The sequence below is a fragment of the Amblyraja radiata genome, unplaced genomic scaffold, assembly GCF_010909765.2.
Source record: "Amblyraja radiata isolate CabotCenter1 unplaced genomic scaffold, sAmbRad1.1.pri S31, whole genome shotgun sequence".
Classification (NCBI taxonomy): Eukaryota; Metazoa; Chordata; class Chondrichthyes; order Rajiformes; family Rajidae; genus Amblyraja; species Amblyraja radiata.
Genome location: NW_022630147.1, coordinates 2,258,137 through 2,273,334, shown reverse-complemented (window position 1 = coordinate 2,273,334; position 15,198 = coordinate 2,258,137). Strand labels below are relative to the sequence as shown.

The following is a 15,198-nucleotide window of genomic DNA, read 5'->3' as shown; positions in this document are numbered from 1 at the left end:
GGTCACATTGTTTGGGGGTAGGGAGGGTGTTGCAGTTTAGGAAGTCAAAACAGGGCAGGATCTTAACTGTGAATGGCGGGGTGCTGGAGCAATAGACAATAGGTGCAGGAGTAGGCCATTCGGCCCTTTGAGCCAGCACCGCCATTTAATGTGGTCACGGCTGATCATCCCAAATCAGTACCCCGTACCTGCCTACTCCCCATATCCCTTGACTCCGCGATCTTTGAGCCCTATCCAGCTCTCTCTTGAAAGTATCCAGAGAACCGGCCTCCACAGCCCTCTGAGGCAGAGAATTCCACACTCTGTTGTGAAAAGTGTTTCCTCGTCTCCGTTCTAAATGGCTTACCCCTAATTCTTAAATTGTGGCCCCTGGTTCTGGACTCCCCCAACATCGGGAACATGTTTCCTGCCTCTGGCATGTCCAAACCCTTAACAATCTTATATGTTTCAATAAGAAGGCCTCTCATTCTTCTAAACTCTAGAGTACAAGCCCAGCTGCTCCATTCTCTCAGCATATGACAGTCCCGCCATCCTGGGAATTAACCTGGTGAACCTACGCTGCTCTCCCTCAATAGCAAGAATGTCCGTCCTCAAATTAGGGGGTCAAAACTGCACACAATACTCCAGGTGTGGTCTCACTAGGACTCTGCACAACTCTGAGCCTTGCGGAATGTGTGGAGCCGAGGGATCTAGGAGTGCGGGTACGAGTTGGGCCGAAGGACCTCTTTCCAACGCTGTATCACTCTATGACAAAGTGCTGGAGTATCTCAGTGGGTCAGACAGCATCTGTGGAGAAAATAGACACAAAGTGCTGGAGTAACTCAGTGGGTCAGGCAGCATCTGTGGAGAGAAGGAATGGGTGGCGTTTTGGGTCGACACCCTTCTTTGGTTTAGTTTAGTTTAGAGATGCAGCGCGGAAACAACAGGTCTTTCGGCCCACGGAGTCCGTGCCGACCAGCGATCACCCCGTACACTAGCACTATCCCACGCACATTAGGGACAATTCAGCAATTTTGCGGAGGCCGATTAATCTACAACCCTGAACGTCTTTGAAATGTTGGAGGAAACCGGAACACCCGGAGTAAAATCCCACGCAGGTCAAAGGGAGAACGTACAAACTCCGCACAGACAGCTCCCGTAGTCAGGGTCGGGCCCGGGTCTCTGGCGGTGAGGCAGCAACTGTACCGCTGCGCCAGTGTGCCGCGCAGAATTATATAACGGTTTCCTCCACCGTAAACATACTCAATATGTGCTAGAAATGTCCTGTTTGCCAGCTTGTTGACCCTCTGTGTTCCCCTCCTGCAGGGTTTAGGAGCCGTTGCTGTGGACGGAGAGACGGGGACGTGAGCGGCCATTGTGGGCGGCCAGGGTGCCGGTGAGCCCCCCCCATCTGCTCGGAGTGCGGGCTGAGCTTCGAGGGGCTGAGCTTCGATGGAGGACCACATGACAGGGCACAACAAGGAGAAGCGTTACGAGTGCGACGTGTGTGGCAAGGCCTGGCGGAGCCCGAGCAAGCTGGAGACCCACCGGCGGGTGCACACAGGAGAACGCCCCTTTGACTGCTCGGACTGCGGCAAGAGCTTCAAGACGGCGATGGTCCTGAAGAGACACCGGCGGTTGCACACGGGCGAGAGGCGCTATGGCTGCTCCACCTGCGGCAAGAGCTTTATCCAGTTGTCGGGGCTGTGGGAGCACCAGCGGGTGCACAGCAGTGAGCGGCCCTTCACCTGCAGCGACTGCGGCAGAAGCTTCACCAAGTCCAGCAACCTGCTGAGGCACCAGCGCACCCACACCGGGGAGCGGCCCTACACCTGCGCCCAGTGCGGCAAGGGCTTCACCAGCTCCACCAGCCTGCTGAGGCACCAGCGCACCCACACCGGCGAGCGCCCCTACACCTGTGCCCAGTGCGGCAAGGGCTTCACCCAGTCCAGCCACCTGCTGCAGCACCAGCGCACCCACACTGGCGAGCGCCCCTACACCTGTGCCCAGTGCGGCAAGGGCTACACCCACTTCAGCAGCCTGCTAGAGCACCAGCGCACCCACACCGGCGAGCGCCCCTACACCTGCGCCCAATGTGGCAAGGGCTTCACCAGCTCCAGCAGGCTGCTGAAGCACCAGCGCACCCACACTGGCGAGCGCCCCTACACCTGCGCCCCGTGCGGCAAGCGTTTCAGCCAATACGGCAATCTGCAGACGCACCAGCGCACCCACACCGGCGAGCGCCCCTACAGCTGCGCCCAGTGCGGCAAGGGCTTCATCAGCTCCAGCAGCCTCCTGGTTCACCAGCGCACCCACACCGGCGAGCGCCCCTACACCTGTGCCTAGTTTGCCAAGGGCTTCACCCGCTTGACCCGGCTGCTGTCCCACCAGTGGGTGCACGCCGGCGACAGTCCCGTCCCCAGCCCGGTGTGTGGAGAGCCCTTTGCCATGGCCTCCCACGCCCTGTCTCACCAGTACGTGCACACCAGTTTGACAGCTCGCGGGTGTTGCGGCAGCACCGGTGGGCCCACGTCGGCGAGCAGCTGCTCCCACTGTGACGAGAGCATGGGGGCTGCGGGAGCACCAGCGGATACACACTGGAGAGAGACCCTTTGTGTGTGCTGAGTGTGGCAAGGGTTTCTCCCGCATGTCCAGCCTGTGGCAGCACCGGCGTACCCACAGCGGTGAGCGCCCCTTCCCCTGCCCGTCCTGTGGTAAGGGCTTCACCCGCGTTGACCACCTGCTGGAGCGCCGGCGATTCCACACCGGCCAGCGCCCCTTCACCTGCCCGCTCTGTGGCAAGGCCTTTGCCCGCTCCTCCAGCCTGCTGGCACACCGCCACGTGGATAGATAGACGCTGTTTAGGTAAACACAAAATGCTGGAAGGAATGGGTAACGTTTCTGGTCGAGACCCTCCTCAGTCTTGACCCGAAATGTCACCCAGTTCTTCTCTCCAGAGATGCTGCCTGTCCCGCTGAGTTACTCCAGCGTTTTGTGTCCTTTTTTTGTAAACCAGCATCTGCAGTTCCTTGTTTTTAAACCATTCTGGTTAACCATCTCTGCATTCCCAAAGCCTCCACATCAGTCCTGTAATGGAGTGACCAGAACTGTATGCAATACTCCAAATGCTACCTGACCAATGTCCCTTAAAGCTGCACATATACATTCCTCTCTCATCTCACATCCTTTTATCTCCTTATTTTCCCTCGCCTCTGTCACTTACTTCACTCATCTGTCGATCACCCCCTCACCTGTCAACATAGTGTCAGTCTGAAGAAGGGTCCCGACCCGAAATGTCACCTATCCATGTTCCCCAAAGATGCTGCCTGACCCGCTGAGTTAGTCCAGCACTCTGTGAAATGTCACCTATCCATGTTCCCCACAGATGCTGCCTGACCCACTGAGTTAGTCCAGCACTCTGAAACGTCACCTATCCATGTTCCCCACATATGATCGATATAACCATAGCATGAGAAATATTGTGTTAGTGCCAAGAATGCTTTGAATCGGTATGTGATTGATGTGTTAGACGTCATTGCTCCAACTGTGTATTAACATGTGACTACCTTTCCAAAATAGTAACAAAAGATGCTGTGCCTTTGTTCATTAGAGTGATGGCCCAGGAGGGTTAAGTGTGTGTTGCATACTTGACTTTGTATCCCCTGCCACTCTCGCCGGCTAAATGATCAGTAAAGCCGGTGTTGGTTGATCTAACTTATTGTGAGTTGCCTGTTTTAAGAAATGTACCTTAACAGTTCTGGACTCCCCCAACATGGGGAACATGTTTCCTGCATCTACCCTGTCCAATCTCTCACTAATTTTATACGATTCTATAAGACACCCGCTCATCCTTCTGAATTCCAGTGAATACAAACCCAGTCGACCCATTCTTTCAACATATGTCAGTCCCGCCATCATCTATGGAATAAACCTTGTGAACCTACGCTGGGCTCCCTCAATAGCAAGAATGTCCTTCCTCAAATTTGGAGACCAAAACTGCACACAATTCTCCAGGTGTGGTGTCACCAGGGCCCTGTACAACTGCAGTGGGTCCTCCTTGCTCCTAAACTCAACCCTCGCCCTATGAAGGCCAACATGCCATTAGCTTTCTTCACTGCGTGCTGTACCTGCATGCTTACTTTCAGTGACTGATGTACCAGGACACACAGATCTCGTTGTACTTCCCATTTTCCTAACCTGACACTATTCATTTAATACAGAGTGCTGGAGTAATACCTTACACTTCCTTATCTCTGTGTCTCACTCTCCTGTGACTCAGTCTGAAGAAGGTTCCTTCACTCCAGTGATGCTGCCTGTCCCGCTGAGTTACTCCAGCATTTTGTGTCTGTCCATAGAGAACATGGATAGGGGCTGGTTTTTTTTCGGTCACGACCCTTCTTCAGACCTGAAACATCATCTATCCACATTGACCACAGATGCTGCCTGACCCGAATTACACCAGCACTCTGTGAAACGTCACCTATCCATGTTCTCCAGTGATGCTGCCTGACCCGCTGAGTTACTCCAGCACTCTGTGAAACGTCACCTATCCATGTTCTCCACAGATGCTGCCTGACCCACTGAGTTACTCCAGCACTTTTTAATGTTAAAATAAACAGCCTACCTTGCCTTGTCCCCTACGTGAGATCCGTCCCGTTGTCGGCGTTCACGGCTTTAGAAGATGTTTTTTTATTTACTATAACACTTAAATTATCCAACTTAGTTTAAAAATAAGTGCAGAGAACGGCAGTCGGAGGGGGTGGTGGGGTGTGTGGAGGGTGGGGGTGAGAGGGCTGTAGTGTGGGTGGGTCAGGGGGGGTGAGAGAGGGCTGTAGTGTGGGTGGTCAGGGGGTGGGGGGGTGAGAGGGCTGTAGTGTGGGTGGTCGGGGTGGGGGGGGTGAGAGGGCCGTAGTGTTGGTGGTCAGGGGATGGGGGGGTGAGAGGGCTGCAGTGTGGGTGTGGTCAGGGGGTGGGGGGGTGCGAGGCTGTAGTGTGGGTGGGTCAGGGGGTGAGAGGGCTGTAGTGTGGGTGGTCAGGGATGATGGGGTGAGAGGGCTGTGCTGTGGGTGGGTCAGGGGGTAGGGGGTGAGAGGGCTGCAGTGTGGGTGGTCAGGGGGTGGGGGTGACATAGTTAGATGGGGAAGACTCAGTGGATCAGCCACTGGGGTTAACAAGGCTGGGCAGACTGTCACTGGGACCCAGCGCAGTGAAACCCAGGAGAGTGGGAGTGAGCAGCGTGGAGGCTTCAGGCCCAGTGAAGCAGAGTCCAGGCTCCAGGTGAGGCGACGGCTGTGGCTGCTGGAGGGAGGGAGGGAGGGAGGGAGGTGGAGGGGCGAGGGGGCGGCGGGCGGACCCGATGTGGGGAGTCGGGGTCCGCGGGCGGTTGAGTCGGGTCCGCGGGCGGGGTTTGGGGGGAAAAAAGAAAAGAAAAGCGTTGACCCTTTTTTTAAATGGTTTAAATCTAAATAATGATCGTTGTGGAAAAAGCGAAGTCCCAATGAACGGCCGTTGGGGAAAAACGTTCTGGAAACGCGGGAAATAACGGGCGTCAACGGCTGAGGGAGCGCGGGAGCGTTGACAGTTGGTCGGGGGGGGGGGGCGTGTTGACGTCACTGGGTCTCGCACCGTTGCCCGCGGCCGTTTGAAGCGGCGCTGGCCCCGCGCTCTGGCCCCGCACGCACGCGCTCAGATCCCGGGTGGAGGCGGCCACGCGGTGTCAATGCAGTAAATTTATGCTTTTTACCTCTATACCGTCGCTTCACAGCTGTTATAGCTTCGGAGCGGTTAACGGCGGCGAGGAGAGCAAGGCCAAGTGGGACAGGAGAGCAAGGCCAAGTGGACGAGGAGTTTGTGGAGTGTCTGTCTGTCTGTCTCCCTCCTTCCCTCCCTCATGGATTCCCAGAGCAGCTTGTACAGGAGCTGACCAGGGAGAAGGCAAGTCTGGTTGTTCAGTGTCGTGCAATGAACCTGCTTAGATAAAGGCAACTGGAGGTGAAGGAGCCATTAGTGACCAAATAAATTTACAGGAATTAAACACGAAATTCCTTCCATTTGGCCCATAAATCCACGACAATGAGATTTAAAAATCATGCTATATTGTGAATTCTTGTGAGAATGTTATTTGGACACTTAGGCTATTTAAAAATGTTAAATCTTTTCTTAAGAAATGCATAGATTCTGGGTTCTTCTTGGTTTCTTGGTCCTCCAAAATATTCCAAATGGAATTTAAACTGGAGGTGGTGGAGCCGGGTAAGACTTAAGCCAGAAAGGGTTCTTAGTAAGAAAGAGCTACTTTAAATTAAGTTGCATCTGGTTGGGTAACTATAGTAGGGTGGAGATTATTCCATGCTTTAATTGTGCGGGGGAAGAACGAATTGCTGTACACATCTGTCTTTGTAGCTGGGATCACAAATTGGATCGAATGCCCTCGTCTGCTCCTAATTGGTTTGGGTTTGGTGTAGGTCTTGTGATCTATGTCGAGCTGACCATTGAACATTTTGTAAAAACATGTCAAACGGTGAGCTTCACGTGTATGTGTGTTGGAGAGGGTTCCACCCCAGAGTATTCAGAAGTTTGGTGGCATTCGCTTCTCTCCCATAGGTGTTAGTAACAAATCGAGCTGCCTGTGTTTGGACACGTTCGATGGAAGAAATGTTTTTATTCGTGTATGGGTCCTATGCTGCAACGGCGTTGTCCAAATAGACGTTTAGATCTAGTAATTGAATTTTGTAATTAACTACAATTGGGTAACTAACTTGGAAAAACTTATCTATGCTCCCAAGCCTTCCTTGGCGTCCTCTGAGCGAGGGCTATATGCATATATGTATGGTGTTTGTTTGTTTATACCAGTGATTCCCAATCTCAGGGGGGCCACAGAAAAATGTGGGGATTTAGGTTCAATGAAGGGGGCCACATTTTTTCCGCTAATAATGTCAGGGGGGGAGGGCACAGAAACATTTAAAGAGCCCAAGGGGGCCATGAGCTAAAAAAGGTTGGGAACCACTGGTTTATACTATTCTTATAACAAATGTAAAGCATTTTGGCCAACGAGAGTTGTTTTTTAAATGTGCTATATAAATAGATGTGACTTGACTTGACTAACTAATTATAGAAACATAGACAATAGGTGCAGGAGTAGAGGCCATTCGGCCCTTCGAGCCTGAACCGCCATTCAATATGATCATGGCTGATCATCCAACTCGGTATCCTGTACCTGCCTTCTCTCCATACCCCCTGATCCCTTTAGCCACAAGGGCCACATCTAACTCTCCCTTAAATATAGCCAATGAAATGTGGCCTCAACTACCTTTTATGGCAGAGAATTCCACAGATTCACCACTCTCTGTGTGTGGGGAAAAAATGTTTTTCTCATCTTGGTCCTAAAAGATTTCCCCCTTATCCTTAAACTGTGACCCCTTGTTTTGGACTTCCCCAACATCGGGAACAATCTTCCTGCATCTAGCCTATCCAACCCCTTAAGAATTTTGTGAGTTTCCATAAGATCCCCCCTCAATCTTCTAAATTCTAGCGAGTACAAGCCGAGTCTATCCAGTCTTTCTTCATATGAAAGTCCTGACATCCCAGGAATCAGTCTGGTGAACCTTCTCTGTACTCCCTCTATGGCAAGAATGTCTTTCCTCAGATTAGGAGACCAAAACTGTACGCAATACTCCAGGTGTGGTCTCACTAAGACCCTATACATCTGCAGGAGAACCTCCCTGCTCCTATACTCAAATCCTTTTGCTATGAATGTTAACATACCATTCGCTTTCTTCACTGCCTGCTGCACCTGCATGCCTACTTTCAATGACTGGTGTACCATGACACCCAGGTCTCGTTGCATCTCCCCTTTTCCTAATCGGCCACCATTCAGATAATCTTGTTCCTTCTTAATTAATATGGCTGTATGGTAACTCAAATATCACTGTACCTTAATTGGTGCATGTGACAGTAAATATGGACTGAACTAACTCTCTTGAAAACATCCAGTGAATTGGCCTCCACTGCCTTCTGTGGCAGGGAATTCCACAGATTCACAACTCTCTGGGTGAAAAAGTTTTTCCTCATCTCAGTCCTATACAACCTTCCCGTTATTCTTAAATGGTGGCCCCAGTTTCTGATAATATCCTAGTTATATAATTAATTGTAACGTAAGTTGTTTTATTAAGTAAAGATTAATTTGACTTCTTTGGGTTTTGGGTTCTGAAACTTTGTAATTCTGTGCTGTAGATGAGCTGGGTGAAATTGGAGGCCAGCATTCAAACTGCATCCAAGCTGCTTCCTGTTGTGCCCAATCAAAAGATATTGACAGCAGCCTTGAGAGAGGATGTGTTTCCTTTGGAGTTGGGTCTCTGTAAACAGGAACTTCTGTGGGTAATTGATACAGATCCTTAAACATTGTTTAAGAAGGTACTGCAGATGATAGACCTTTGACTAAGTTCCTGTTGTTTGGGGGTTTGTAACTAAAGTTTGTGATCGATATAACCATAGCATGAGGAGTATTATGTCAGTGTCAAGAATGCTTTGAATGGGTATACTCTGTGATTGATGTGTTAGACATCATTGGTCCAACTATGTATAAACATGTGACTACGTTTCCAAAATGCTATAAAAAGATGCTGTATGTCTTTGTTCATTAGAGTGATGGCCCAGGAGGGTTAAGTATGTGTTGCATACTTGACTTTGTATCACCTGGCACTCTCGCCGGCTAAATGATCAGTAAAGCTTGTGTTGGTTGATCTAACTTATTGTGAGTTGACTGTTTTAAGAAATGGACCTCAACAGTTCTGGACTCCCCCAACATGTTTCCTGCATCTACCCTGTCCAATCCCTCACTAATTTTATACGATTCTATAAGATACCCGCTCATCCTTCTGAATTCCAGTGAATACAAACCCAGTCGACCCATTCTTTCAACATATGTCAGTCCCGCCATCATCATCATTTCCTGAGAAGGTTGGCATTTTCTTTCATTATTGATAACACAACATGAATTCTGAAGAATTCCGAAGAACACAGTCAGGTCAGGAAAAATGTGCTTTCTTTGTTAGGCAAGGCACAAATGCGTCAAACTTTCTTTTACATATCCCCGATCCTAGTGTTCAAATGTTTAAAATTGTACATAGATTATATTATTCAAAAACAAGATTGAACAAATTTTATCCAAATATATCCGCCACTTGTGATAAATGTCTAGCCCAAAATGCAACTATAACACACTCCTTAGTTTCCTGCATAAAACTTTATAGATTTTGGAATGATATTTTTGAAATATTTACAAAATTATTCAAGACAAGAATGGAACCTAATACTGAAATGATTATATTTGGCGTAATGGAAGATGGGAATAAATTGAACACATCTCAAAAGCTATTCTTTAACTATGGTTTAATAATAGCAAAAAAATTAATACTTAAATTTTGGAAGGGTACATCAATACCAACGCTTAAAATGTGGATTGCAAGTATGTTGGACACCGCTCATCTTGAGGAAATGCGATTCCTCCTAATGGATAAATCAGACCAATTCATAACGAGTTGGTCTCCATTCGTCGTTTTTTTTGGAATCATATGGTGCAACACAATTGTAAAAAATAACTTTCAGGACTGGACGAGGGTTGGTCAAGATTATAAATAATGATCTCCTTTTTTTAATTTTATTTTATTTTTTCTATTTTCTCTTTCTCAACTTTCTTCATTTACTCGTTTTCTTTCTTCACACACTATATATTTCACATCTTTCTATCCTTTACTATCTAACTTCTTTTTCTTATTCTAATCTTTTTTCAATGTAACAAAAAAAAAAAAAGAAGTTGTACATAAAATGTATTATGAAAATATATATTAGGCACTTTGGTGCCATATGACTGTACTTACTTCTAATAAAATTTTTTAAAAAAGCAAAAAAAAAAAACTTTCTTTTAAAAAAGCCACTTTCAAATGCTTTTAAGTGTTTGAGCCAGTGGAAGCCAAATGGTACTATGAGCAGTCAGCTGTGTGCAGCTTGGCTCACTTTTGCATTTTCACTTGGGTACATTATGAATGAGAAGATGCTGGTGCTGTTGTTTGTCTGCTCCTCGACAGGGCCTAGGAGGGCTTATATTAGGAACACTTCTCCATCCGTTTCCCACCACGGATGGCAGACCTGCTGAGTTCTACCGGCACTTTGGAGGGGAATGGCCAGGCGACGTGTCGGGTCTGGACCTTTCTATGGACTCATGGAGTCGGGGGGTGGGGGGAAGCTGGAAAAAAGAGTTGGGGTCGAGACAGACTCCAGGATTTCATTTGGATGAGGGGAGAGTCTCCTCAAATTGGAGAATTTTGTGTTCATGTCATTGGGCTGTATGGAACAGATAGGTGACATTTCAGAGTGCTGGAGTAACTCAGCGGGTTAGGCAGCATGTGTGGAGAACATGGATAGGTGACATTTCGGGTCAGGACACTTCTTCAGACTGACACTGTGTTGACAGATGAGGGGGTGATCGGCAGATGAGTGAAGTAAGTGACAGAGGTGAGGGAAAATAAGGAGATAAAAGGATGTGAGATTAGGAGAGAGGAATGTATTTGTGCAGCTTTAAGGGACATTGGTCAGGTAGCATTTGGAGTATTGCACACAGTTCTGGTCAGTCCATTACAGGACTGATGTGGAGGCTTTGGGGAAGGTGCGGAGATGGTAAACCAGAATGGTTTAAAAACAAGGAATTGCAGATGCTGGTTTACAAAAAAGGACACAAAATGCTTGAGTAACTCAGCGGGACAGGCAGCATCTCTGGACAGAAGGACTGAGTGACATTTCGGGTCGAGACTGAGGAGGGTCTCGACCAGAAACGTTACCCATTCCTTCCAGCATTTTGTGTCTACCTAAACAGCGCCTATCTATCCACGTGGCGGTGTGCCAGTAGACTGGAGGAGCGGGCAAAGGCCTTGCCACAGAGCGGGCAGGTGAAGGGGCGCTGGCCGGTGTTGACTCGCCAGTGCTCCAGCAGTTGGTCAAGGCGGGTGAAGCCCTTACCACAGGACGGGCAGGGGAAGGGGCGCTCACCGCTGTGGGTACGCCGGTGCTGCCACAGGCTGGACATGCGGGTGAAATTCTTGCCACACTCAGCGCACACAAAGGGTCTCTCTCCGGTGTGTATCTGCTGGTGCTCCAGCAGCCCCCATGCTCTCTTGTCACAGTGGGAGCAGCTGCTCGCCGACGTGGGCCCGCCAGTGCTGCCACAACCCCCGCGAGCTGTCAAAAGACTCACCACAGTACGGGCAGTCGTAGGGCGGGCCACTGGTGTGCAAGCGCTGGTGAGACAGCGCGTGGGAGGCCATGGCAAAGCGCTCTCCACACACCGGTCTGGGGACGGGACGGTCGCCGGCGTGCACCCGCTGGTGGGACAGCAGAAAGGTGGAGCGGGTGAAGCCCTTGCCGCACTGGGCGCAGGTGTAGGGGCGCACGCGGGTGTGGGTGCGCTGGTGTTCCAGCAGGCTGCTGGAGTCGTTGAAGCCCTTGCCGCACTGGGCGCAGGTGTAGGGGCGCTCGCCGGTGTGGGTGCGCTGGTGCCTCAGCAGGTTGTTGGACTGGGTGAAGCCCTTACCACACTGGGAACAGGTGTAGGGGCGCTCGCCGGTGTGGGTGCGCTGGTGCACCAGCAGGCTGCTGGAGTGCGTGAAGCCCTTGCCACACTGGGCGCAGGTGTAGGGGCGCTCGCCGGTGTGGGTGCGCTGGTGCTTCAACAGGTTGCTGGAGTAGGTGAAGCCCTTGCCGCACTGGGCACAGGTGTAGAGGCACTCTCCAGTGTGGGTGCGCTGGTGCATCAGCAGGTTGGTGGAGGTGGTGAAGCCCTTGCCGCACTGGGCACAGGTGTAGGGACGCTCGCCGGTGTGGGTGCGCTGGTGTATCAGCAGTCTGGTGGAGGTGGTGAAGCCCTTGCCACACTGGGCACAGGTGTAGGGGCGCTCGCCGGTGTGGGTATGTTGGTGCTGCAACAGCGTGCTGTATTGGGTGAAGCCCTTGCCGCACTGGGCACAGGTGTAGGGGCGCTCGCCTGTGTGGGTGCGCTGGTGCTTCAGCAGGATGTCGGAGCGGGTGAAGCCCTTGCCGCACTGGGCGCAGATGTAGGGGCGCTCGCCGGTGTGGGTGCGCTGGTGCATCAGCAGGTGGTTGGACTCGGTGAAGCCCTTGCCGCACTGGGCGCAGGTGTAGGGGAGCTCGCCGGTGTGGGTGCGCTTGTGCTTCAGCAGTTTGCTGGACCTGGTGAAGCCCTTGCCACAGTCGCCGCAGGTGTAGGGCCGTTCCCCGGTGTGCATGCGCCTGTGCACCTTCAGGTACGTGGACGTCTTGAAGTCTTTGCCGCAGTCGGGGCAGGTGAAGGGCCGCACACTGCTGTGCACCCGCCGGTGCTGCCGCAGCCCTGACAACTGGGTAAAGCTCTTCCCGCAGGTGGAGCAGTCATAGGGCTTCTCGCCCGTGTGCACCCGCCAGTGGGCCTTCAGGACCATCACCGTCATGAAGCTCTTGCCGCAGTCCGAGCAGTTGAAGGGGCGTTCTCCCGTGTGCACCCGCCGGTGGGCCTCCAGCTTGCTCGGGCTCTGGCAGACCTTGCCACACACGTCGCACTCATAACGCTTCTCCTTGTTGTGCCCCGCCATGTGGTCCTCCATCGAAGCTCAGCCCCTCGAAGCTCAGCCCGCACACCGGGCAGATGGGGGGGCTCGCCTGCACCCTGGCCGCCGTCAATGACTGCTCACATCCCCGTCTCTCCGTCCACAGCAACGGCTCCTAAACCCTGCAGTAGGGGGACACAGACGGTCAACAAGCTGGCAAACAGGACATTACTAACTCGTGAACATTACAAGTGCTTGAGGGGGTGGAAGGGGGGGGGGGGGTGGAGACCTGGGGGGTGCTGAGCATCCGAGAGACAGACAGAGAGAGAGAGAGTGAGAGAGACAGAGAGAGAGGGGGAGAGAGAGAGATAGAAAGGCAGAGAGAGAGACAGAGACAGAGAGATAGATACATATAATTTATTGCCACACAACCAGGGTCGGTGGAAATTTGGGTTGTCAGCAGCAGTACAATAATAAAGAATACACAATAAAACTGTAACACAAACATCCACCACAGCATTCATCACTGTGGTGGAAGGCACAAAAATTTGGCCAGTCCTCCTCCATTTCCCCCCCGTGTACAGGACCAGAGTCCAGAGTCAGTCCAGGATCGGCTCTTCCTCACCGGAGACCGCGGCTTTAAGATGGTGTAGGCCGCAGGCCGGCGGTCGAGATTTAAAGTCCCCGCCGCAGCCAGAAGCACCGTAAACTGCAGGGCCGGCGGTCGAAGCTCCCCTCCCGGGGTGATGGTAAGTCCATGCCGGGCCCGCGGTAGAAGTTGGCCGCGGGCCGGCAGTGATGGCTTCTTCTTCCCCCGGGTCCCCCGCGAGGGATCCCGGGCTGTAGACGCCGCACCAGCTGGAGCTCTGCAGACCGCGGCTTCAGGCTGCGACTTCAGGCTTCCGGCTGCCCCGGGCCAGCGAAACGGAGCGCTCCCCTCCAGCGAGCCCCAACGAGGGCTAACCCGCTCCACGACGAGAGTCTACGCTGCACCCGCCGCTGAAGCCCCGGGCACGTCTCCGGGAAAGGCCGCGTAGAGAGGGAGATAGAGAGATATAGAGAGAGAGATAGAGAGGCAGAGACAGAGATAGAGAGAGAGAGAGAGAGAGAGAGAGAGAGAGAGAGAGAGAGATGGAGATAGAGAGATGGAGAGAGGGCTAGATGGAGAGGGATAGATAGAGACAGACAGAGAGAGACAGAGATAGAGATAGATAGCAATCAATAAAGGGCTATAGGCCTATTGCGAGTTTATGTACAGGGACATATCTATCCATGCACTGTAGACTTGTATTTATAGTGATGCATTTTAAATATGTATGTCATGTTTTATACTTTGGCGATATAACCATATAATTTATAATGCCAATAACATTTTTTTTAATTGAAAAATTGAAAATTTGATAGAGAGAAACAGAGATAGAGAGAGAGAGAGAGAGACAGAGAGAGAGACAGAGGGAGAGAGAGAAAAAATCAACAAAAGGCAATTAATAAAGGGCTATAGGCGTATTGTGAGTTTATGTACAGGGACATATCTATCCATGCACTGTAGACTTGTATTTATATTGAAGCATTTTAAATATGGATATTATGTTTTATACTTTGGCGATATAACCATATAATTTATAATGCCAATAACATTTTTTTTAATTGAAAAATTGAAAATTTGATAGAGAGAAACAGAGAGATAGAGAGAGAGATGTATTTTATCATGCCAATAACGTTTTTAAATTGAAATTGAAATTGAATTGAGAGAGAGAGAGGGAGATAGAGAGAGAGATAGAGAGAGAGAGAGATAGAGAGATATAGAGAGAGAGGGAGATAGAGAGATATAGAGAGAGGGAGATAGAGATATAGAGAGGGAGATAGAGAGATAGAGAGAGCAATTGAGATAGAGAGAGATAGAGAGATAGAGAGACAGTAAAACAGTAGAGATAGAGAGATAGATATAGAGAGAGGGAGATAGAGAGATATATATAGAGAAGGGGTGATAAATAGAGATATACCGTTGGGTCCCAGCATCACATGGGAGGGCTGGTCCCCCAATGCAATATTCCACCTCTCCGCCAATTCCAGTATTGTTGGCCAGTGGGGGGGCTTTCTGGAGCGCTAGTATGGGTGCTGTGGGCTGAACTGGTTTCCAGAGGGCTAGTATAGACATTGGGGGCTGAATAGATTCTTCGACTGGCGGCTCAGTCACTCAAGCCTGTTGTGCTGGTAGCTCACTCACTCACGGCTGGTGGGCTGGCAGTTGACTCACGGCTATTCCTTGGAATTCCATTTCAAGCAGGGTGCAAGGCCACCAAATTCAAGTGCAGTTTCTTACCACTTCAAGCAGGGTGCAAGGCCACCAAATTCAAGTGCAGTTTCATACAATTTCAAGCAGGGTGCAAGACCACTAAAGACAGCGAGTCATGACCTCTCCCTCCTCCCTCTTGCAGAGACCGAGCCACTCGCACACTTCTGGGTTTTATAGTTCCTCACTCCTCCCACAAGAAGGGCGCGTGGCCTTCATGGTGTGATTGATAGGAAAGAGAATCTCAACATTTTTTAAACACTAATAACTGTTATATTTTTCATCGATGGGAATAATCCTCGGCACCTAATGAGCGGAGGGGGACTCTGAGTAAGA

The 15,198-nt window shown here is 50.7% G+C and overlaps 2 protein-coding genes across 2 annotated transcripts in view; one reads left to right on the top strand and one right to left on the bottom strand.

Moving 5' to 3' along the window:
* Window positions 1-1,466: 1,466 nt before the first annotated feature.
* Window positions 1,467-2,325, top strand: LOC116969374 (zinc finger protein 436-like; the record flags this gene model as incomplete). Its single annotated transcript, XM_033016238.1, has 1 exon — window positions 1,467-2,325. A coding segment is annotated over one exon (859 nt), but the record flags the coding sequence as incomplete, so codon positions are not given.
* Window positions 2,326-10,825: 8,500 nt separating this feature from the next.
* LOC116969365 (zinc finger protein 615-like) overlaps window positions 10,826-15,198 on the bottom strand; it is a 38,421-nt gene continuing 34,048 nt past the window's right edge. The window contains exons 4-5 of the mRNA XM_033016227.1: window positions 11,349-12,751; window positions 10,826-11,113 (exon numbers count right to left, since the gene is read on the bottom strand). Coding sequence (XP_032872118.1) covers window positions 10,850-11,113; window positions 11,349-12,626 — 1,542 coding nt within the window. The 5' untranslated portion in view covers window positions 12,627-12,751 and the 3' untranslated portion in view covers window positions 10,826-10,849. The remainder of the gene's footprint in view (window positions 11,114-11,348; window positions 12,752-15,198) is intronic.